The following is a 23504-nucleotide window of genomic DNA, read 5'->3' on the forward strand; positions in this document are numbered from 1 at the left end:
CCACCCTTGAGACCACGCCCCCGTCCCACTTAGCCCACCTGCGGCCCCGGCTCGAGGTGAGGGCGCCCTCTGGGCGTTGCAGTGGTCCCGGAAGAAAGCTAGGATCAAAACTTCCTCTTGCTGCCTAAGAATTCTTGGTTCTCTGGGCCGAAGACAAGATACCTGCATGGGATCTTTTAAGAACTTTTATGTCTTCTTCCTCCGAGGTAGGAAATGTGCCAACTGTTGTCATGTCTGATCTGAAAAGTATGTAAAAAGTTCAAATGCCAACGTGTTTATACTACATAAACTTCAGAGATACCCATGCCGTATCATTCTCTAGATAAACGTATCTCATTTTGTGTCGCCAGAATGTCAGAATTTATTGAATAACCAATATATTCACAAGCCATGTCAGTTTTTTGGATGCAACTTGCCAAGTAATCCTGATTTTACTTGAAAGCTGGTTCCTCTTTCACACTTTAATTTGTAGTACTAACTCACTTTACACCTTATGCTTTACACAGTAAATAATACACAAATATATACAGATTACAGAAAATAAAAGTCTGCAAGCATGTGAGCCTCAGGTGAGCATGCTCCAGGTCCCTCAAGGATAGAAGTCATTATCCATAGGAGTGTGGAGAGCAAGGCTGGGCTGTCTTGGAAGCACCAATCTGTACAGTTCACCCTCTTGGGCTGTAGATCTGAAGAGCTTGCCCTTAGGACTGCCTGCTACAATGTTACAGTTGAACAGAAGATAGTGGGTGTCTACCGAGTGGGACAATAGCACTCCAGCTAATGTCAACTCCGGCCCCATGTGTCTTTTCTGCTAAGTTTGGGCCCTTCCTCTTCTATTCTGGGGGTTGACTCTTGGAAGATTGCTTTGTTTGCTTTGTTCCTGTTCCCTCTCCCTCCCTCTCCCTGGAGCCTTACAGGGGAAAGCAACATCAGCCCTGGCCACCTGCAGAAACAATGACCTGAGTGTTAACGGTTCCTTCCTAGAACCTTGTCCCTTTCCCTAAGAGATTTCCCCTCCAGTGACAGCCTTACAAACTCTTGCTCTAATTTATACAGAAAAGCAATGTTTTAATGCATATTTAAGTTGAATTCCATTATTATTTTACGTGTTATGTGTATATATGTTCATCACATGTATACAGTGCCCCCTGAGGCCAGAAGCATCCATTGGACCACTGGGGTTACAGCTGTGAATCTCCACACTGGTGGTAGAAATTGAACTGGGATCATCTAGAAGGTCTTCCAGCTCCTTTTATAATGGATTATGTGTTAGGTCTAGAACAGAGAGAGAAAGGACATTGATCCCCTTCTAGTGTGAGGTTTATAATTTATTTTGTCATGGAAACAAAAATATAACAAGTATCTTTTACAAAATGCACATAGTTCGCATTCTGTTCCAACTAGATTAAAAAAGCAACTGTGATTTTTTTTCTCTATTCCTAATCCACTTTTCTCTTTACTAAGAGACAAATTATTGTAAGTGAAAATGCATAGTGAAGCCTCCTAGCGCATATGGAATGTCACAATGTGACATCTGAAAGTCAGCCTATCACTTGTTTTCATGAGAAGGAGCTGCCTCCCCCATTCTCTGAACTGATCTGCTCTTCTGAGGTTTACCCCTTGTAGTTTAAGTGTTTTGAACTGTCAGTGTCTATAGGAAACACACACACACACACACACACACACACACATACACCTCCCTTTTCCATTGTGTTGTTTTCTGTTTGTTTGGTTTCAGTTTGGGTACTGTAATGATAACCAGGGACTTAGGCATGCTAAGCAAATGCTTTGATTACTTGAGCTACACCTCCGAGTCAGCCGCTGACCTTCTAACTTTAATGTGTAGTGTCAGCTTTTAGAATAAGTCTTATGTAAGGCGGGAGAGTACTTGCTCCTCTTACAGAGGATTCCGAGTTGGATTCTAGCCCCCACAGAGCAACTCTTAATCACTTGAAACTCTTGTTCAATTTCAGGGGATCTAGTACCCTCTTTTAGCTTCCATGGGTACCAGACACACATAGTGCATACAGATACATGCAGGCAAATACTTAAACATATAAAATAAAATAAAAAAAAATGAAACATTTAAAAAAAAGAGTAAATCTTATTTTCCAATTGAAATCAGTATACCATATATGCAATCATTTATCTGGCTTTAAATGCTGCTATAACACATATGCATCCGACTATACTATGTTTCTGGATTGGAGTATTGGAATGTGTGAATCAGGATCTGGCCAGAAAACAGACATCAAAGCAGTTGGTTTTCCAGAGACGTTAAGGAACTGCTGGGAAAGATATGGAAAGTTGGGAAGGACCAAGGAAACAGTGCTGAGGCAGAGACACTTAACTGCAGGAAGCATCCACCCCTCAATTAGGGAGAGGAAAACCCTGGGCTATTGGGATTCAGACCCTTGAGGAGGTAGTGGTTCTGCCCTGGGACCTTATTTCTGAAGGTCAGCCCTGGGGCTGGATACAGAAGGTGAATTAAATCCTAGAGATCAAAACCAGCCGCTGCAGCCATCAAGACACACAATCTGCTAACACCATGAGGAAGAGCAAGGAAATACGGATTACTTTTCTCCTTGCTCCTCCAGCCTTCCAACTCCTCCAGTGCCCCCTACTGGCAAAACCTTCCAGAAAATCCGATGCCCAACCCCAGGACACAGTGTAGAAGGGCGAGGAGGTTCCAGACTGTCTTCATAAGCATCACAAACCAACTCACTATCACAAACTTCTAATATTGTTGTGGAGTATGTCTAAGAGGCACAACTGTTATACTACATACAACATACTGGTACATTAGTACTGATATATTTGTTGTAAGTGACTGAATATATATATATATATATATATATATATATATATATATATATGATGTATATATGTATAATTTATTTTATGTGTACAATTGTTATGACTGTAGTCTCCATACCATATCAGTGCCCAGAATCCACAAAGGCTCTTGGACATCAGATCCCCAGGGTTTGGAGTTACAGACAGTTGTGAGCATCCTTGTGGGTGCTTGGAATCAAATACAGGTCCTCTGGCATGTGATAAACTTTTCTTGAGGAGATGCCACACGCATGTCTACTCAGCCAGATAGGAAGCCCATTATAGACCAAAGTATGGATGCAACCAAAGTCTAATTTGGTAAACCGTAAGTTTTATTGGGGTTACTTACAGGAGCAGAAATGACTCGAAGATAGATACGAACGCTCACCCCAGTACAGGTGACATCCTACAAAAGCTGGGCACCTGGAGCACACTGCACAGTCTGTAGGCAGCTCAACAGGATGGAGATTGTCCTTTCCAGGTACCTCAGTTGGTCTAAACTTCTTCCAGGCAGCTGGGCTGGTCTCAAGAGTCTTCTTGGCACCTCAGCTTCCTTTGAGAGGAGCTCTCGGCTTCTATTGCTTACAGTGGCAGGGAGAGACCTAGTGAATCTGGTCAGTCTGAGGGACTTTCCTGCTTACGGAGCTTCCCTGTAGGATGGATTATTTCAGTCTCAGAGGAAACTAACTACTGCATAACACCTTGGTGAGCAATCAGTGCTCTTAACCAATGAACCATTTCCCGGCCCCCAGCAATACTTTTTATAAATAACACCAGAGAACTGCGGTATATATAATACACTCCTCAGTGAGCTATGTCAGAGACACAAATATGTTTGCCTTTTTTTCTCCGTGTCATAGTGTATTAAAAGGATATAAATTCAACACCCTAAGTCTATTTCATTGGCTTTAATTCTCTATTTATTCCTGATTTTATTTGGTATCCACAGCCCTCAGCAATCATAACTTCTTTTACTTCAACCTTTTTGTTGTTGTTGTTGTTTGTTTGTTTGTTTTTGTTTTTTCAAGACAGGGTTTCTCTGTGTAGCCCTGGCTGTCCTGGAACTCACTTTGTAGACCAGGGTGGCCTTGAACTCAGAAATCCGAAAGCCTCTGCCTCCCAAGTGCTGAGATTAAAGTTGTGCGCCACCACTGCCTGGCTACTTCAACCTTAAGTACTAATATTACTGATGTTGGGGGGGGGGGTGTCTCTTCCTGAACTCCATCTCTAACTTCTGATCTAGAAAAATTCAAAGCAGGATGCAAGCAGGGCAATCAAGTGGGTTTATTTCAGCAGGCAAGAAAGCAAGTGCATCCTCCAGAGCAAAGGGCAGATGTAACAGAGTGCAGCAGCACAGGGCTACCTGGCATCGGGACTTGTGACTCCTCGTCATCCACTCCTCCTCCTCTTGCCAACCCTTGGGGCAGCTTGAAGTGGTTTCCTTCCAGAAAGAAGCAAAAGCCTTCTTAGAAGCTGCCCTTATCCATAATTCAGTCTGTTTTAATTATATGCATCAGATACAAGAATGTGTTTAAACGTATTGAGAAATATTAGAAGAAAGAGTAGCAGTGCCTTGCAGACTTCTTGAGGCTGGGGGTGGGGCTCCCTCATAGCTGGAACCTACCAAGACCAAACCAAGTTCGGTTTTTGTTGTTGTTGTTGTTGTTTTCACCTCCCTAAGAACGCAGTCCTTCTTTCTCTTTTCGGGTCAGCTTGACTAGCCAGCTTGCGCAAGCCCTTATATTTACCTTTCTAAATGTTTCTTAGCTTTGTCATTCTAACTGTAACATTCATGTTAAACCTAACCTTTGTTTTACAGTTTATTTTTACAAGCTCACCCATCACGCATCACAAAGTTGTGTGTGGCTAAGGCATCACCCAGGCTGTGTTGTAGGCAAAGGCGAAAGGCCGGTAGAGATGAAAGGATATTTTTTTCTATAAAGGATCATTTAAGTTTTGCAAACCAGGTCACAGGCACAGGGTTGTCAAGTGCCTGCAGATCTGGTGGCAGAAGCTTTTACTAGCAGCCTGGGTAGGTCACACAGGAGAAACCACGATTTTAGTCCACAGATAAACAGAGTTCCCTTGCTGTGGCAGTTTTCCTAGATAAAGCTCATGAGTGACCAGATGATGTCAGTGTGCTTGCTATGTCTGTCTTAAGGTACATCCTTTACCATCTGTCGGGTGAGGGATACATCTGGTGTGATTGAGAAGCTTGTCTGTCTGAAGCTTCTGATGTGAATCGCCATAATCTCGTGTGTAATTATTTATCAGTACAGATAAATTATTTAACAGATTTCGGCCCCTGGTGTGCTGGCAGATGGCAGCTGGGCACTTGTATAAACAAGATGTAGTCATTCTACCTTGGCATTTATGATCACAATGGAATGACTTAGGTCAAGATTATTCTGCATAAACTAAAGTAACTGAAGGCATGGCACTTTCTGACAACCACTACTCTGGAGCATTCTGCTGCTTCTCCGGTTTGCTCTCCTCTGAAGCAATGTGGAACTTTATCTATCCCTGCCCTCCTGGAAGGTGGGGAAGATTTAAAAAAAAAAAAAAATCACCTCTTGCAGAGATTAACTAGTCCTCAACTGACTTAGGTAAGACCTGTAGGTAATCTCTTTGCTTACAGATGAGGTCTCACACAGATCTTAAATTCCCGTTCTTATCTCCCAAATGGTGAGCTCATTCCTACACTCATTGAACTGGTCAAAATGTTTTACTGGACCAAAGTTTAGTCTAGTTCTCTTCCCAGCCTTTGACTGTCTCATCCACCCTCAGCCTAAGGAAGTATTGAAATGCAGGATAAAGCCTGGAAGGGTCCCTGACAAGAAGTATCTTCCAGCTCTCCAGGAAGAAAACCTCTTCTTAGTCACTGTCTAGTCTAACTTCCTGATCAAGCCATTCCCTGGAACTTGTCCTTTCTAGCATGGTTCATGGTTCTGAGATCAAAGAAACAAGAGAACAAAGAAAGGACAAAGAATTTTTAAGAGTGTTTGTGACCTGGTTTCTCCGTGTAGACCTAGCTCTTCTGGAACTCACTTTATAAACCAGGCTGGCCTTGAACTCATAGATTTGCCCAATTCTGCCTCCCAAGTGCTAGGATGAAAAGTGTGAGCCACCACCTCTGGGCTAAGAGTTTTTTAAACTCTTTCTTAAAAATTCTTTTCTGCCCAACCTTACCAAACACTCCAGATCTTATAGTTGAAATGTCCCCACCCCCACGTTAGACAAGCAAGCAGCTCCCTTACCTTGCCTTAACAGCCTTGCTTTCTTTGATCTGTCTTCCTTTATTCCCATCCCCTTCTGTGCCTGTGCCCCTTCCCCAAGCTCTCCCACCCACAGCTCCCGATCACAAAATTTAGCCTTGAGGTTCTCCTTTCACTTCTGTTGCTCTGACAAAATGCCTGATAAAAAGCTACGTAGGGGAAGAAAGGATTGATTTGTCTTACGTGTCCAGGTTGCAGCCCATTACTGAGGGAATTCAAGGCAAGAACCCTAGTCACACATCACAGCAGTAGCAGAGAGAAAAGGACGTGAAAAGTTGGTAGAAAATATTGTGGAAATATAAATGTGTTAAATATAATGGAATCACTGTGTCAGTGAGCTTTGTCTCAACAGTAGGTACATTCTGAAATGCACCCATGACTTGACGCAATCTAAGGTCCCTAGTTAATTTAAAAACCTCGGGAGTTTGGGAGTGCTGTTCAGGGTGAGAGCACTTTCTCTAGCACCCATTATAACAAAAAGAAACAATAATAGGGCTGGAGAGATGGCTCACCTGTTAATAGCACTGCCTGCTCTTCAGAGGTCCTGCATTCAGTTCCCAGCAACCACATGGTGGCTCGCAACACTGGGATCTGATGACCTCTTCTGGCATGCAAGTGTACAAGTAGACAGAGCACTCATACACATCAATTTTTTATAAAGTAAATCTAAAAAAAAAAAAACTACAGCAAAAACAAACAAACACCCCCCCCCAGAGTTACACAAAATAAGTTTAATTAATGGATCCTCATTAACAACTCCATAGAGAGTTTTTAGGTCAGGCAGAGTAACAGAGGGTAACTGTTTATATAAAAGAATTTTTGCCTCTTGTTTTTTATGATACTGAGAGGATACATTATTTTGATCTGTTAATAGTGTATTCATTGTTTATGGGTTGTAAAGGTGTGCTGCTACAGGGAAGTGTGTAGCCATAGAAGCCACGAGCTATGCCCTGGTAGCTCATGCCTCTGGTACCAGCATTTTAGAAGCGGGAGAGAGAGCAGTTTGAGTTTGAGGTCAGCCTGTGCTACATAGCCTAGCCTAAAGAACAAGACCCTGAAAACAAACAAGCAAACAAACAAAATCATGAGCTGTACATTCTCAGGTTGGACTTCTTGAACCTGCTAGAGGACAGCATAACTGGTATGCACCTACTTGTGTACCTTTCTTCTGTTCTTTGAGTTGCACCTCAGATTCCATGGCCTGCACAGCCCGAACTTATTTTCTCACAACACCTTCTATCGTTGTTCCTGTTGAAGATGGAATTTAGTCACCACGCATGCTGGGCAAGTGTCCTACCACTGAGGCAAATCCCCAGTCCTGTTTTTTCTGCGACTGGGTTTCCCTATGTAGCCAAACTGGTCTGGAACTTTCAGGGTAGGCCCCAAAGCCTTTCTGTCTCAGACCACTTCAATGCTGGGATTCGAACCCCAGCTACTACTGTTGCTCACAGCTTCCTTAGGATTCTCGAGGCTAGAAGTCCGCGATCAAGATCAAGGGGTTATCAGTGAGAGTTTATTAGGCCTTCTCCTTGCCTTGTACACGCAAAAACGAAAGTTTCTTGTTTGCTTTTTTTCTTTTGAACAGGTCTTTGCCCATATCCTGTGCTGGCTCTGAGCTCACTATGTAGCTCAAGTTGGTTTAAGGCCTGCAACCCCCTGGCCTCAGCCTCCTGAGGGCTGAGATTGAAGGTGTGTGCAACCATTTCTGGGTCTTAGATATCTTATGTTACTACTTCGTGATTTAGTTATAGATACTTTTAAGACACATGGACACTCACCTTCACCCATTTACAGGAGAAACGCCTGAAGGGACCCTCAGGAGACTATGACATCCTACCTTGCCCAGGCAGTCCTCTAACAACTTCTGAAATGTTAAGTGATAAATGACCTTGGACAGAAAGGAAGAGACAGTAAGAGAAGTCATTACCCATGAGGGATGAAGCTCCCGGGGCAACTACACCCATGTTAAAGATTTTACAGGCGATTGACTAAAGAGAAATTTGTGAGTTGCAGAGTTGGAATGTTGCAGATCCAGATCCAAATTATATAAGGCTGTTAGTCCCCTTATTAGCCACTTATTTTATTCTCCTTACTACCCATTTAACTGACCCTGTGTCTGACCCAACATCTCAACTATCAGGAAAATACCGCATGCAAGCACACATGAACGCACATACACTTTTAAAAAATAAATGAAAGAGGTCAGAAGAACCATACAGGCTCACAGACGTTTTGAAAATAAGAATTCCTGGCCTGAGGAAACAGAATGATCCAGCAAGTTTTGAAAGTGACCTAACTGGAGCATGAAGTGTGGAGAGGGCGCCCTCTGCTGGTAACAGGCTCACCAAACAGAAAAACAAGCAAGCTCATCTAGCAATATGAAGATCAGATACTAGAAGTAAATATTGAACAATTTATACTATCTACCCGATAGAGATGGTTTTGCTTTGTTTTAATGTCGACTAGACACAAGCTAGAGTCATCTGAGAGGAGAGAGCCTCAATTTTTAAAATGCCTCCATAAAATCCAGTTGTACATAGGACTGTAGGGCTTTTCTTAATTCATGGTTGATATGGGAGGGCCCAGCCCATTGTGGGTGGGGTCATCCCTGAGCGAAAGTCCTGAGTTCTATAAGAAATCGGGCTGAACAAGCCATGGGGAGCAAACCAGGAAGCAATATTCCTCCACAGCCTCTACATTAGCTCCTGCTTCCAGGTTCCTGTCCTGCCTGAGTTCCTGTCCTGAATGCCTTCCAATGATGAAGTGTAGTATGAACATGTATGTGTAATAACCCTTTCCTCCCCAAACTGCTTTTGCCCGTGTGTTTCATCACAGCAATAGAAAATATGACTTATAAGACCTTGCTCCGCCTTGCTCCTATAGGCTAACTTATTTTGAAAAACATTCCATCTCAGCTTATGTTGAGCCACTTTCTTCTAGTCTGCATGGTGCAAGGGATGCACCACAATATTTAAATTGATCCCTGCAATATTCATATCAGTCTCTGATCAGCATTCAGGTCAAGTGGAGTTTTTCACCTTCACAAACAACACAGCAATGAGCATCTCCATGAGTGTGAAATCTGTGTGGAATAAGGTACCAGGAGTGGGGTTATTTGGTCAATGAGTCAACTTCCTGAAAAGATGATAGGTTCAGTGTGTGGTTTTCTTCAAGAGGAGCGGTGATTGACAAAAAACTACCTGACAAGACTAAAGGAAATGAGTTCCCAGGCCTGTGAACATGCTAAAAGAATTAGCCCTCTGGAGCTGGAGATGACTCAGCAGTTAAGAGCACTGGCTGCCCTTCCAGAGGACCAGGTTTTAATTCTTAGCACCGACATGGCAGCTCACAGCTATCTGTAACTCCAGTCCCAGGGGATTCAACACCCTTATACATGCAGGCAAAATAAATGTCTTTTAAAAAATTAATTAAACCCCCAAGAACTTTGATCATGTTCGGGCTCGGTCCATCTACCATTTCTTCCAGGAAGTTAAGCTTCTTGAACCTTTCTGGATCCCACCAGATTTTTCCAAATCTCCCGACTATCCCACGTTCTTAGATAATCATTGGAGTTAGATTTTATTTATTTATTTATTTATTTATTTATTCACTCATTCACTTATTTTTGAGTCAGGATTTCTCTATATAGCTCTAGCTGTTCTGGAACTCATTAAGTAGAAAAGACTGGCCCCGAACTCACAAATATCCTCCTGCCACTGAGTGCTTAGGATTAAAGGTGCTGGGATTAAAGATGTGTACCACGATGCCCAACTTGGAGGTAGATTTTAAGCTCCTAGACATTAGGGGCTTCCTGATGTATTCATGTCTTTCATATAGAAGTTGTACTGTTGGGGCCATTGAGATGACTCAGTTGGTCAAGGTACTTAATGACCAACAACCTGAGTTTGATCCCTGTGATCCAGGTAGTAGAGAGAATGGACTCTCCAAGTTGTCCTCTGACCTCCACATGCCACTGTGACATGCATGACCAGACACATACCCACATCTACTTGCCTACACAAAACAAATCAGTTTTTTTAAAAATAGAAATTGTGCAATTTAGAGTCTCAGCAACAATGTAAAGAGTCTCTCCTCTTCACATTCCCACCCCAGAATTTTGTTGTTGGTCTTCTTTTGGATGCTAGAGATTAAAGCCAGGCCTTCCTGACTACCAGGCAAGCATCCTGCTGCTGACCTATATCCTCACTCTTCCTCATGAGAGCAGGATAAAAATTAAACCGCAGGAACTGAAGATATGGCTCAGGGATTAAGAGCATCTGCTGGTTTTGCAGAGGACCCAAGTTTAATTCCCAGCACCCGTGTCAGGTAGCTCAAAACCTTCTATCACTCCAGTTCCAGGAGACCCAGTGCCTTCTTCTGGCCTCCTTGGGCACTGAATGTATGTGGTACACATACCTGCAGGCAAAACACTCATACACATAGGAATAAAATCTAAGATTATAGTGTTTAAATTTTATATTTCTTTCTAGATATGGTGGTGTACACCTTTAATCCCAGAACTCAAGGAAGAAGCAAGCATATCTCTATGAGTTTGAGGCTACCCTTGTCTTTATAATGAGTTCTAGGACAGCCTGGGCTACATAGTGAGATCATGTCTCAAACAAACAAACCTAATAAATTTTACATTTCATCATGTGCAAGGTACCACATATTTGAACAAAGCGATACAAGGAGATGCATGTGTACACATAAAGAATGACCATATTAGGGGATGCATGTATACACATTAAGAACAACCATACTAGGGGATGCATGTATACACATTAAGAATCAGACCATCCCTTCACTGGAACACTTGGTCCTGTTATGTCTCTAGTTCTCTTTCCTGCAACTTTAGTTTTTATTCTTGCCAGTTCTGGCAAACTGCTCCTGTCACTACCCAGAGCATTAGCCGAACTGTTGTAACAGACCCCAGTCTTTAGTAGGCTCCCGCCTGACTCTATGATGGAAGTGTGATGGAAGGCATAAAACTCAGAGTATAGATAACGAGAAAATGCAGAGTATAGATAACGAGAAAATGCAAAGACAGTACCACCACCTGCCAAAATAAAAACAAAGACCTAATCTATCCAAGTCCATCGTTCTGGCAAAGTCTCTAAATGTATAAACCTTGCTTTTTGGCTTCTATAGTTCTGATTCTGACTAACTGTTCTTGTTCACTGAAGTATGTCAACACAGTGTTTGTTTTTTGTGCTTAAAACCTCACCCCAAGAAAGGCTTGGATTATACTAGGATCCTGAATACCCAGTGTAGTCGCCAGCTGGCAAATAAAGGGTTTCTATTGCCTTAAACCGGTGTCTGAGCAGTCTTCTCTGGCAAACACCCCACATTTCCAGAGGTCCCACCGAAATCTCAGAGACAAGACCTGGAAACACCAAGGATCTCAGATCCCCCTCAGAGTGAAAAAAAAAGTGTGGTGATCAAGAAGCCTGTAAGGATTCAGCAACCTGAGAAGTTCCAGGTTCCTTTGATGAGTCAGTGCCTAATGCTTCGGAGGACTCTGACACCTCCATCCCTAAAGGTTACCTGGCCTGTCACTTCCAGGGGTAAGTCTGGTTACGGCACCTTGTGTTGTGTTTGGATACTTAGGAGAGAGGTCTGTGTGAGAAGTCACCAGATTTTCTCTTTTCAGGTGCATGAATGTGGCGTGGTCATTTCTGCCTGGTTCCTGGTTGTCTTCTCTCTCTCTCTCTCTCTCTCTCTCTCTCTCTCTCTCTCTCTCTCTCTCTCTCTCTCTCTGTGTGTGTGTGTGTGTGTGTGTGTTTCTGTCAATTCTGTTTCCTTATATTGACCAATGACATTCTCTGGTGTAACCACCCCACCCCACTAGCTTAAGACCTGTGCCCTCTTGTTGGGGACTCAAATCTTTTGAGCTCTGCCAGGTCATGCAGAGACACCCTCCCCACTAAATAAAGCTTACTTTACTTTCTGTCCTACTCCCAGAGAGCTTGTTTGTTTCAGTCAAGGTCAGGTCCCTGTGTGAACATGAGAAGGGCCTAGCCTCTCCTCTCGGGCTGTCTATTATCTACATGAAATGTAAATAGGATGGGGAAATAATTCCCTGAGGAACATTTTCCCTCTACCCCCACACCTGCTTTAAGCAACACCAAAAGAGGAAAAAGAAAGCTTTGTTCTTTCTTCTTTCATGATTTATGTCTTTTTTTAAATCTATGGTCCATAAAATTTGAACATTCAAAAGCCTACCATTCTCAAAGAAAAAAAGAAAAGAAAAGAAAAGAAGTAACTCCCACTTCTGCCTTTCACTCCTGCCCCCCCCCCCCATCCTGCTGGATAATTAGGCCTGTATAATTTCCTTTCTGTCCAACACTGACCAAGGAGTTTAAACAATTTTAGCTAGGTAATTTTTAGAAAGATTAAAGACAATTGCTAAATTGATTTACTTTGTCCTAGCTGCTGGAGGTAACTTTAACAACGCAGAACCAATTGAGAGCCAGGGTGTCTTGCATAAATAGAAAGCCACCATCACCTTTTTTGACAATGAAATGCAGTTAGATTTAATGATAGCCAGCAAAAATTTTTGTATCTTCCCTTCTGTCCGATGAAAGTCCTACCCCCAATCAAAAAATACAGTTGGACTATATCTCAGATTAACAAAGGCATGTGGGCAGAAACCAACCTCCCAGGACTGGCCTAATACCAAGTTCCTATAGCTGTTCAGCTAACCAGTTCAGATACTCCTTTCCAGATTAAACCATACCCAAAGACCCCAGAAACAAAAAGAAAAATTGTGGTCCATACAGGCTGGCTTAGAGAAACAGGCATCTTGGTGCCCTGCCAGTCACTCTGGAATACAACTTTCTTGCCTATGAAGAAACCAGAGACCTCTGATTCCCATGAGTCTGATTCTTCCAGAGAAATAGGTACATTGTGTTGGACCTGAAAGATTCATTCCTCAGCTCCCCATTGGTAGTGGTGGGTCAACCCATTTTTGCTTTTAAATGGACAGACCCAGAGGGAGGTTATAGTGGGCAACATACCTGGACTAGGTTTCCCCAATTATTTTAAAATTCTCTAACCCTGTTTGATGAGACACTAAATGCTGACCCCTGCCCTTCTATCAGAATTTTCTTAGGGCCATACTCTTGCACTATGTAAATGACCTCCTCCTAGAGTCTCAGAAACTAAAATTATGAAAAGGCCATTGGAGAATTGTTCCAAGAGCTATAGACCTTGGTCTACAGAATATTGGTTAAGAAAGGCCAACTTTATACATCAGAGGCTATCTATCTTAGCATCAGCTTTGGGGAGGCAAAAGAGCTTGTCTCAGAGTAGGATTGCTGCTATCCCTTAGATCCCAACTACAAAGACTAAGACAGAGACAGGTTCAAGAGTTCTTAGTTTTGGCTAAATATTACTGCCTTTAGATACTAGAGTTAGTGGAAATAGCAAGACCTCTCTCTTTACACCATCACAAAGAGAGGCATGGATCCCCTACTATGGATTGAGATGAACCAAAAGGCATGTGAAGCTTTAAAAACAGCTCTGACTTCAGCTCTGGCCCTAGCACTTCCAGATGTCTCAATACCTTTTCATCTGTTTGTCCATGAAACAAAAGACATTGCAAATGGGGTTTTAACCCAAAATTTTGAGCCATGGAAATGCCATGTGATATAACTGTCCAAACACTTGGATGCTGTAACTACAGGATAGTCTACCAGTCATCAAGATCTGTGGCAACTACTGCTAGTCTAATGAAGAAAAAAAAAAAATACTAACGAAACTCTCCTTAGAGTCCACCAGAGTGTGAATTGACCTCCTTCCTTTGCTTTGCTTTGGACCCCATTGCACTGCATATAAGGAGAGACTTACCTTCTATGAGGTTATATTTGAAAGGCTCCCCAGCTGCTTCCTTAGCTCAGAGACTAGCAGTTGACAAAACTCTCTAACCATTCACCACAGGCCCTCCAGTCCTCTATAAAGGCTGTTCTTTGGACTATCTGAAAGATCCAGCCAACCTCCAAGTCCATCCCCAGTTTCCTTTTGAGACTAGTGATACTAGCTGGGCCAAGTGGGTAGCCAAAGGGGTGACAGAACCAACCTGAAAGGACTCCATCGTCTCTCCATTCCTAAAGCTGTGAGGGGGGCATGTATTGTACCATAGATCCAACACACCTGGGTCATGACAAGCCACAGGCTTATAATGCCATATGGACATTCTATGGCCTATAGACCACTTAAAATCATGGTTGCTTTGTGTTCCAGGTCCTTTTTCTCCACATCCTCCTGAGTCTTTTGTTTGGTATGATTCCAAGGCCATGGTCCAACCCATACTACCCTCAGACTTGGACTTGGGAACTGAGGAAGACACAGGAAAGGTATTTATTTACTAAGATGACTACAGACCAGCAAACTATGTTCATCTTGACCTTTGCTCCCTGATCCCACTTTAAGTGTCTGGTTATCTGGAGAAATGAAAGCTATGAGAGTTTTTCTTTTGAGACTGGAATACAGTATTTATAATTCTATGCATGCCTTGGGAGGTGAGCCTCCTAGTTGCTGAAAACAAGGGAGTTTCCATTGTAAAAACTTGTGTTATGAAACAGGTCTTCCTGAACAGTTCCTTGAAAGATTCTGGCCTTTGGGAAACAGGGAAAACCTGGGACTTTCTGCCACAGGAAGACTCTGGGGATAGATTCACTATACTGAAGAACTTACCCACACATACCAGGTCCCCAGACCTTTGGATCCTAACAAAGATCTTCTACCCATGCCAAGGCTCCAACACTGCTCTCTTCTAAAGCACTTAAGACATCTGGGGCTCAAATCCCACCTCTTACTGTGGGTGTATCCCCATCCCCATTTTCCACTCTTGAAAACGTCTACCACTTAGACCTCATTCCCAGTCAGAACCTGGTTGGGATTGCTGGTTATGCTTAGACCTGTGGTCCCTATACTACATAGGGAAAAGAACTAACTAGACTGTCACCCAATTGACTGACAAAACTCAGTGTGATTGAGGGTAGCCCAAATTAGGGTAAGAGGACTTACAGGCAGCTGAAACTTGCCTAATGTCCAAAGCCTTTAACATGGGCACTCCCCCTTATTCTGATGGCATTTGTTATCTGCCTTATGGGTTATTTCATCTGGACAACAAACATATTACTGAGCCCCTGAGATTACTTGATGGGCATGCTCTAATGGTTTAACTAAATGTGTTTCTTCTGATTCTTTATAAAATGGAAAGGGAAAAAGATATATTTTCATATAGACCCTGGACAGAGGAAAAGAGAACTGTATCTGTCTTCATCTGTTTTCTGGTTAGAGCTGGCATAGCTGCCCCAAAAGCTATTGGTATGTCAGCCTTTATCATGGGGCATACAAACCTTAAGAAACTAAGCAAACAGGTTGATCAGGACTTAGGTGTACTAAAAAATTCCAATTCTAAATTAGAACAATAGTTAGACTTCCTGGTGGAAGTGGTCCTACCAAATTGGAGAGGCTTAGATTTATTTCTCATGAGACAAAGGGGACTAGATACGGCTTTAGGAATAAACTGTTGTTTCTGCAGTAATCAAGAGTATTAAAAAAAAACTGCCATGGTTGGGAAAAAACTGCAGAGAGAGAGAGAGAGAGAGAGAGAGAGAGAGAGAGAGAGATACATTAATCAGATAATTGGTACCAGTCTCTGTTCTCTTGGCCCTCCTGGCTAACTACTTTGCTATCAGCACTGGCTAGGCCTTTAATTTTCATTCTGATTGGATTAACAACAGGGCCCTGCATATTAAACTATATGACCAATTATGTATCAATTCAGTAAAATTTATACTCCTTAGGAACAATTATATCTCTTTAGATCAGGATGAGCTCACAATCTGACATTCACTAAGACCAATGGAGAGTTAACAGGCCACCAGACCTTAGCACAGCTGACTGCATGTTGGAAGTCCTATTTAAGCTGTAAAACTCTGCACATAGTACCACCTGCCAAAACAAACAAACAAACAAACAAAAAACAAACAAACAAAACAAGACCTAATCCATCAAAATCCATAGTTCTGGCAAAGTCTCTAAATGTACTAACCTTGCCTTTTGGCTTCTATAGTTCTGATTCTGGCTAACTGTCCTCGTTACCTAAAATATGTCAACCTAGCATGCGGGTTTGGTCCTTACATGCTCATCCTGAGAAAGGCTCAGGGCTACACTGGGATCCCAAACACCCAGTGTAGTCATCAGTCAACTAATAAAGACTTTCTATTGGCTTAAACCAGTGTCTAGGTAGTCTTCTCTGGTGGACACCCCACAACACTGTGTCACTTTACAGGACAGTTCCATGTCACACAATACCCTTTGTCATGTACCCTGTTCTTCACCTGGGTTCTGAACCTTAGCAGCTTTCTGCCCATCCTTCTGGATGAGCCTGTTCCAGTACCCTCATCCTGGTCCTGATGCTGGAGACCCTCAGCCTCAGCTCTTACCCTCTGCAGTTCTTTCTCACAGCCTCATTCATCCCATGGTTTAAAACCTATCTGGATTTCAGACTGATAGCTTCCACTTTCCTTACCCTAGTGAGGCCCCACCCTTTGAGGTTCAAGCTCATATTTTCAGTGTCTTGGTTGATGTCTCTCTACTCAGATTAAACATCTCAGATCAACCTGTACAACACCTACCCTAATCCTCTCCCTCCCTACAACTTCATCCATCCATGCAGTTGCTCAGACCCCAAATCATCAGGCAGCCTTGTCTCCCCTCCCCCACACTTTTCTAACTTACCAGCTGAATCATATCTCAGCCCCCGTTTTTTGGTTGTTTTCTTTTTTTGTCTTTTTTGTTGTGAACCTTAGCTCTCTAGAGAGAGCTAAGCTATCTCTCCAGACCCAATGTTTGTTTGTTTGTTTGTTTTTCAGGGTTGGGATTGATCCCACAACGTTTCGCATGCTAAGCATTTGCTCTACATTGAGCTGTATCCCCATTACCACTTTGGATTCTTTGACATCTTCTTTCCTATGTTATCCCCAACATCTATAAGTGTTCTCTACTTAAGAGAGAAGCTCAACTGGGTGTGGCAGCAAACACTTATGATCCCAGGACTTCCGACCAGGAGGCTAGATGTGAGAAGTTTAAAGTCATCTTCAGATACTCAATGAGTTCAAGGTCAGCCTGGGCTCCATGAGACCCTGTGCCATAAACTAAGGAAAAGAAAAGGAAAAAAAAGGGGGGGGGGCACTAACATTTGATGAGTGAATAAAGGAACTGATTAATAAATGATTCATGTGTCTCTCTGTGACATAAGGGCTGTGTTCTTTTCTCCTTTATTTCTTCCAGTAAAGGAGAAAGCAATTCATCTGTTTCTTTTTGCTGCTATAACAAGTCACTAAAGATGTCCTGAATTTAAACACCACATATTTATATCTTTTCCATTCTGTAGGTGAAATCTGTAAAAGGCCCTCTGGTTTAAAGCCAAGGTGTCAGGCTCCATCATTCTGGAGGCCCTAGGGAAAATTGTGATCTTTTCCAGGCATGTGAGGCAGGCAAGCCTAGAACTGGGTCAGTAACACAAGGCTATGCTTGGTTTGGGTTATGTACACCCATATTCACTTTTACAGTGTTTATTTGAATAAGTTGAATGTATCCAGATATGAAGAATAGATTGATCTGTCCTGATCTGGTTTTGGGGATATGCCAGTAAGGCGACTTCTCTTAAGTGTACTCTATGGAAAATCCCCTATTGGCCATCTTATGCCCATGCATAATCGGACTACATATGATTACAATGGGATGTGTTATGAGAAAGACAGAAAAAACATGCTCAGAGAAAAAAAACAATTGTAAGGCCTAATCTGTCAACCAAAACATTGAATGAGCCTCACCGTTCCTCACTAACTAAATACCTTCTCTTGAATCCCATAAAAGAAAGCTGTAGACAATAACCAGGGCCCTTGAGTATTTTCACTCTTAATAGCGCACCCCTCTCTCACCTGGGTTAACAATCCACATAGTTATCTTTCTTCTTTTGAAAATCTACATGAAGATTCATTTTTAATTCTTTTGGATAAGAGATAAAAAAAATCTGGAAATATCTGGCCATTTTTTTCACGCACATTGGCAAATGGCTGAACTAGCCAGTTTTGTTGAAGTGCTTGCACACTGAAACCCACCCCTCTCCCTCACTACACCCTCCCCCCCCATTGCCAGGCCTCAAAACAGCAGGAGTTCTACAGATAAGTGTTGCTGAGAAGCCAGACTGACAGGACTCAGGGATGTCTCCCTGATGAGCCCTAATGGGTCTCCAAGTTCTTCTACGATTCCTTCTGTTTTCCAGACCAATGACAGGAATTCACTATCTATCCTTGGCTGCCCTAGAACTCACTATGTAGACCAGGCTGGCCTAGAACTCACAGAGATCTGTCTGCCTCTGCCATTTCCTTGGAGTGATAGGATTAAAAGGTCTGCATCACAAGTACTGCTTGCGCCTGATGGTTTTAAGTTTGCTTTTTTCCTCTTCTCTCTCCCATTTCTGTTGGGGATTTGTTCTAATGCTTTGTCTTAATTCAGCTCCCCAAAACAGCACTTCCAGATGCTGAGGATCCCTGCCCCCAACTGGCTTTGATTGGAAATAAAGAATTGCCATGTAGCCAATGGCTGGGCAGGGAGACAGGAAAGACTTTTAGATTGGGAGGGTGAGGGACCAAGTTGGGAAGAAGAACAGGGACCACAACAAGATGGAGAAGCAGAGAGAGCAGACTTAAAGGCCTGCCAACATGTAAGAATCTGGGAAACTGGCCCAAGGGGCCACTCCTCTGGTTGGGTCTGGAATAGCAGAAATGAAATATAAATTTTAAAAGTCATTAACTCAGGAATACTGGAGGGAAGTGTGTGGTAGTTTAGAAGTGTGTGCTAGTTTAGAAGTGTCCAATCATTGAGCTAGTTAGGCATATTAAAAATTAAAGCCGGGTGGCAGTGGCGCATGTCTTTAATCCCAGTACTTGGGAGGCAGAGGCACGCGGATTTCTGAGTTCGAGGCCAGCCTGGTCTACAGAGTGAGTTCCAGGACAGCCAGCCAGCACTACACAGAGAAACCCTGTCTTGAAAAACCAAAAAAAAAAAAAAAAAAAAAAAAAAAAAAAAAAAAAAAAGAAAAGAAAAAAGAAAAGAAACATTAAGCTGACATGTATGTGTCTTTTATTAGCGAATCCAGAGAGCTCTGGTGGGCAGCTAAAAGCTCGGTCCCTGCCAGGAACTCAGAGTGGATTAACAATTCACATTACACATTTCCTTTGGGTTTATATAAAACTGAAGTAATTCTACTAAACTTTCTGTCCCTGTAAGTAAAACACTGAGGTCCCTGTCCCTTCCCCTCCCCCTCCCCTCCCCCTCCCCCTTCTTCTCCTTCTCCTTCTCCTTCTTCTTCTTCTGATTTATTTACTTATTTTATGTATTTGAGTACACTGAAGCTGTCTTCAGACACACCAGCAGAAGACATCAGATATCATTACAGATGGTTGTGAGTCACCATGTAGTTGCTGGGAATTTAACTCAGGACCTCTGGAAGAGCAGACAGTGCTCTTAACCACTGAGCCATCTCTCCAGCCCCCAACTTCTCTTTTAATATTGTTTCTGCTCTCAGGAACAGTCTAATTCTGATGCTATTTAGTTTCTAAGAATTTATCTGGGAAATAATAAACAAAATAAAAAATCAAAACAAACAAGTAAGTAAGTGAGTAAACAAAGAACTTTTGGGGCGGCTGCAGAAATCTCTCAGCAGTTAAGGCCATTTGCTGTTCTAGAGGACCTGAGTTCAGTCCCCAACACCCACATGGAGTGGCTCACCACCACCTGTAACTCCAGTTCTAGGGAATCTGATACTCTCTGCAGGACTCTATGGATACCTGCATATGTAATACACACACACATAGATACATGTGTAAACATAAATAAAAAATTAAAACAAAATAAAAGGTGCAGTGTCTTAGTCAGGGTTCCTATTCCTGCACAAAACATCATGACCAAGAAGCAAGTTATGGAGGAAATGGTTTATTCAGCTTACACTTCCACATTGCTGCTCATCACCAAAGGAAGTCAGGATTGAAGCTCAAGGTCAGGAAGCAGGAGCTGATGCATAGGCCATGGAAGGATGTTACTGACTTCCTTCCTGCTTTCTTATAGAACCCAAGATTACCAGCCCAGGGATGGCACTACTCACAATGGGCCCTCCCACCCTTGACCACTAATTGAGAAAATACCTTACTGCTGGATCTCATGGAGGCATTTTCTCAAGGGAGACTCCTTTCTCTTCGATAACTCCAGCTTGTGTCAAGTTGACACACAAAACCAGTCAGCACATGCAGGGAACATCTTGGAAGAGGAGGCAGAAAGAACAGAAGAACCAAGGATCACTGTGCAATGCTGTCCTCTGGACGTGGCATGGCTGTTGCACTCAGAGCTCACACCAGCTCTGTTTACTTGCCCAAGATCAAGCCAGCCAAAATTCTGCATAGGTGAGCTCCAGGCACCATCCCTTACTGAGGAGCTTGGCAGTGGATAATTATGAGGAGGGAGACTCATTCTGGGGACTGAGGGGGCGCTAATAGACTTCTATGCTCTAGAGAAGTGGTTCTCAACCTTCATAATACTACGACCCTTTGATACACAAAATTTTTTGTTGTGATGACCCTTGACCACAAAATTTTTTTGTTACTACTTCATAACTATAATTTTGCTACTGGTATGAACCATCATATATCTAGCGCGCCCCCCTTCGAGCCTTGCATTCGTGGAGAAATCACGAGACGCAGAGATCAGGTAGTTACTGCAAAACGAGGCTTTAATCTTTCTCACACACGTGGGAAATGCGGAGAGGCGCGGAAGGGCAGAGCTGAGGAAGGGGTCCGGCTTAAGTACAGTCTAGAGTGACATATTCACTTCTGATTGGCTGTTCGCTCACCACCCAATATTATGCCTCGGGATTGGCAGTGACTAAGCACGCCTATCTGCCTAGCAACTGCGCAGATAATTGTTTACATCTGGAGAAGACACGCGGCCAGCGCCATCTTGGAAATGCAAATGTATAGCCACTGAAACAGCGGCTCACTACACATATAAATATCTGATATGCAGGATATCTGATAGATGACCCCCAAAGGGGTCACAACCAACAAGTCGAGAACCGATGCTCTAGAGGACAGCCCCATACCCATGGGCAGCACTAACTAGACTTAGCAGGTTTTAAAAAAGAAAAAGAGAAAAGACATGATGTTGTAAGGGTGTGTGTTGTGAATATATAGGGAGTTGGAAGGGGGAATGGAGATTAGATATCAATCAATGTATATCTGTATGAAAGTCTCAAAAATAAAGAAAAATAAAATGACTTAAAAAGATCCCCCCCCCCCCACTTTTTAAAAAATTTACTATGTCTGGCATTAACTTTTTTAAAAGGGCTGATCAGATTCCCTGGAGCTGGAATTACAGACAGTTGTGAACATCCATGTGTATGCTGGAATTTGAACCCAAGTCCTTTGAAAGAGCAGCCAGTGGTCTTAACCACTGAGCCATCTCTCCAGCCACCAGAAGGGGAGGAGTGATGGGGGAATGGACTATGTGTGTGGGGGAACCAGGAGGAGTGGGAGTTTCTAATCCGAATGTAAAGTGAATAGATAAATAAATTAATGGAAAAAAGGGGATGATCACCTGTTTATACCCAAGCAAAATACTCATACACATGCACTAAAACAAAAATTTAAAAACCATGTTCATTTTACATCTTAGTCTCAGGATTCCCAAGTATGTAAGCTGAGTTCAAATTGATGGGGCTATGATCTGGGTGGCAGAGAGTGTGCTTAGTCATAATGCATTTAGTCTAAGCCCACACATGCATGCACACACACACATAACCACACAAACATATACACACAGACCCGCACATACACTAACACACACACATAAACTCACATTCACATACATGCCCACACATAAACACACAAATAAACATACACACAAACACACCCAAATAGACAGACACACACACATACACAGACATACACACTCATACACACATACACACTCATACACACACACACACACACACACACACACATACACATGCACTAACACACACAAACACACAGATACACAGATAGACACACACATACAAAGACACACACACATACGGACAAGAAAAGAAATTAATATGTGACAAGTCTTTTCAAATTAAAACTTTATGAATTCTTCCTAGTCCCAGAGAACTGCAGGGACTAGTACTGCTTGCACCACTTCATAGGTCTTACTGGGAGCAAAGGTGGTGTTTTAGGGTTTCTGGTGCTGTGATAAATCCCATGACCAAAAGCAACTTGGGAAGGAAAGGATTCATTTGGTTTATAGGCCACAGTCCACCAACTGAGGAAACCCAAGGCAGGAACTCAAAGCAAGAACTTGAAGGCAGGAAATGAAGCAGACCATGGAGAAGTGCTGCTTATGGGCTGGCTCCTTTACTTTCTTATACATCGCAGGACCATCTGCCCAGGGGACGGTACTGTTCACTGTGAGCTAAGCCCTTCCATTTCAATTATCAATCAAGGACCTGCCCTGCAGGCTTGCCTACAGGCAATGTGATGGAGGCATTTTCTCAGTTGAGGGTCCTCTTCCCAGATTAAGTCTAGGTTTGTATTAAGGTGGTGGAATTCAAGGAGCACAAATGACGTCTGGCCTTCTCCTTTCTCAGTACTTCTTTCTCTGTGGCCTTCCCTATCCAAGGTGTGCCACATGGTCTTTGTGCCTTCCTTTGCCGCACCTGTGAAGTAACTCCTTAATGATTAAGTGTTTTGAACAAAATTGTTGTAAACAGTTTAGCTCAGGCCTGGCAGTTGGTGGCACGCACCTTTAATCCCAGCACTCTGAAGAGTGACAGAAGCAGCTGGACCTCTGAGTTTAAGGCCAGACTGATCTACAGAGCAAATTCCAGGACAGCCAAAGCTACACAGAGAAACCCTGTCTTGAAAAACCAAAATCCAAAACAAAACAACAAAAAACCAACCAACTAACCAACCAATGGAACAACCAACCAACCAAATCGAAAAACAACAACAACAACAAAACAATTTAGCTCATGGTGAGTGAGATTTTATTCATAAGTTACTCTGGTGCTTTTAAACATTCTGCATACTATAATTACTTGGAAACCCTAATGTTCTCCCAACTCAGCAGGGTGGTACAGGCCTTTAATCCCAGCATTTGGAAGGCAGCCAGGTGGATGTCTTTGAAGTCAAGGCCAAAATGAGTTCTAGAACAGCCAGGGATACATGGAGAAACCTTGTCTCAAAAACAAACCAAACCAAAACAAAACCAGGTCTCCCAGTTCTTAGTTTCTATATTAAGATACTGATATACTGGTGAGCAGTGTGGCCCTAGATGAGGCACTTT

General features: G+C 42.8%; 1 protein-coding gene across 2 annotated transcripts; it reads left to right on the forward strand.

The window, feature by feature from the left end:
• The first annotated feature begins 4 nt into the window (after positions 1–4).
• Positions 5–20825, forward strand: LOC143435466 (uncharacterized). Of its 2 annotated transcripts, none has more exons than XM_076918265.1 (4): positions 5–206; positions 11468–11677; positions 14355–14467; positions 20256–20825. In XM_076918265.1, exons 1-4 carry the CDS (start codon positions 167–169, stop codon positions 20322–20324), a joined length of 432 nt encoding a protein of 143 aa, XP_076774380.1. In that variant the 5' UTR covers positions 5–166; the 3' UTR covers positions 20325–20825. The 2 variants fall into 2 exon arrangements, with proteins under 2 accessions (XP_076774380.1, XP_076774382.1); XM_076918267.1 differs by lacking the exon at positions 20256–20825 and adding an exon at positions 16997–17330.
• The last annotated feature ends 2679 nt before the right edge of the window (positions 20826–23504 follow it).

This window comes from Arvicanthis niloticus, chromosome 1 (genome assembly GCF_011762505.2).
Source record: "Arvicanthis niloticus isolate mArvNil1 chromosome 1, mArvNil1.pat.X, whole genome shotgun sequence".
Taxonomy (NCBI): domain Eukaryota; kingdom Metazoa; phylum Chordata; class Mammalia; order Rodentia; family Muridae; genus Arvicanthis; species Arvicanthis niloticus.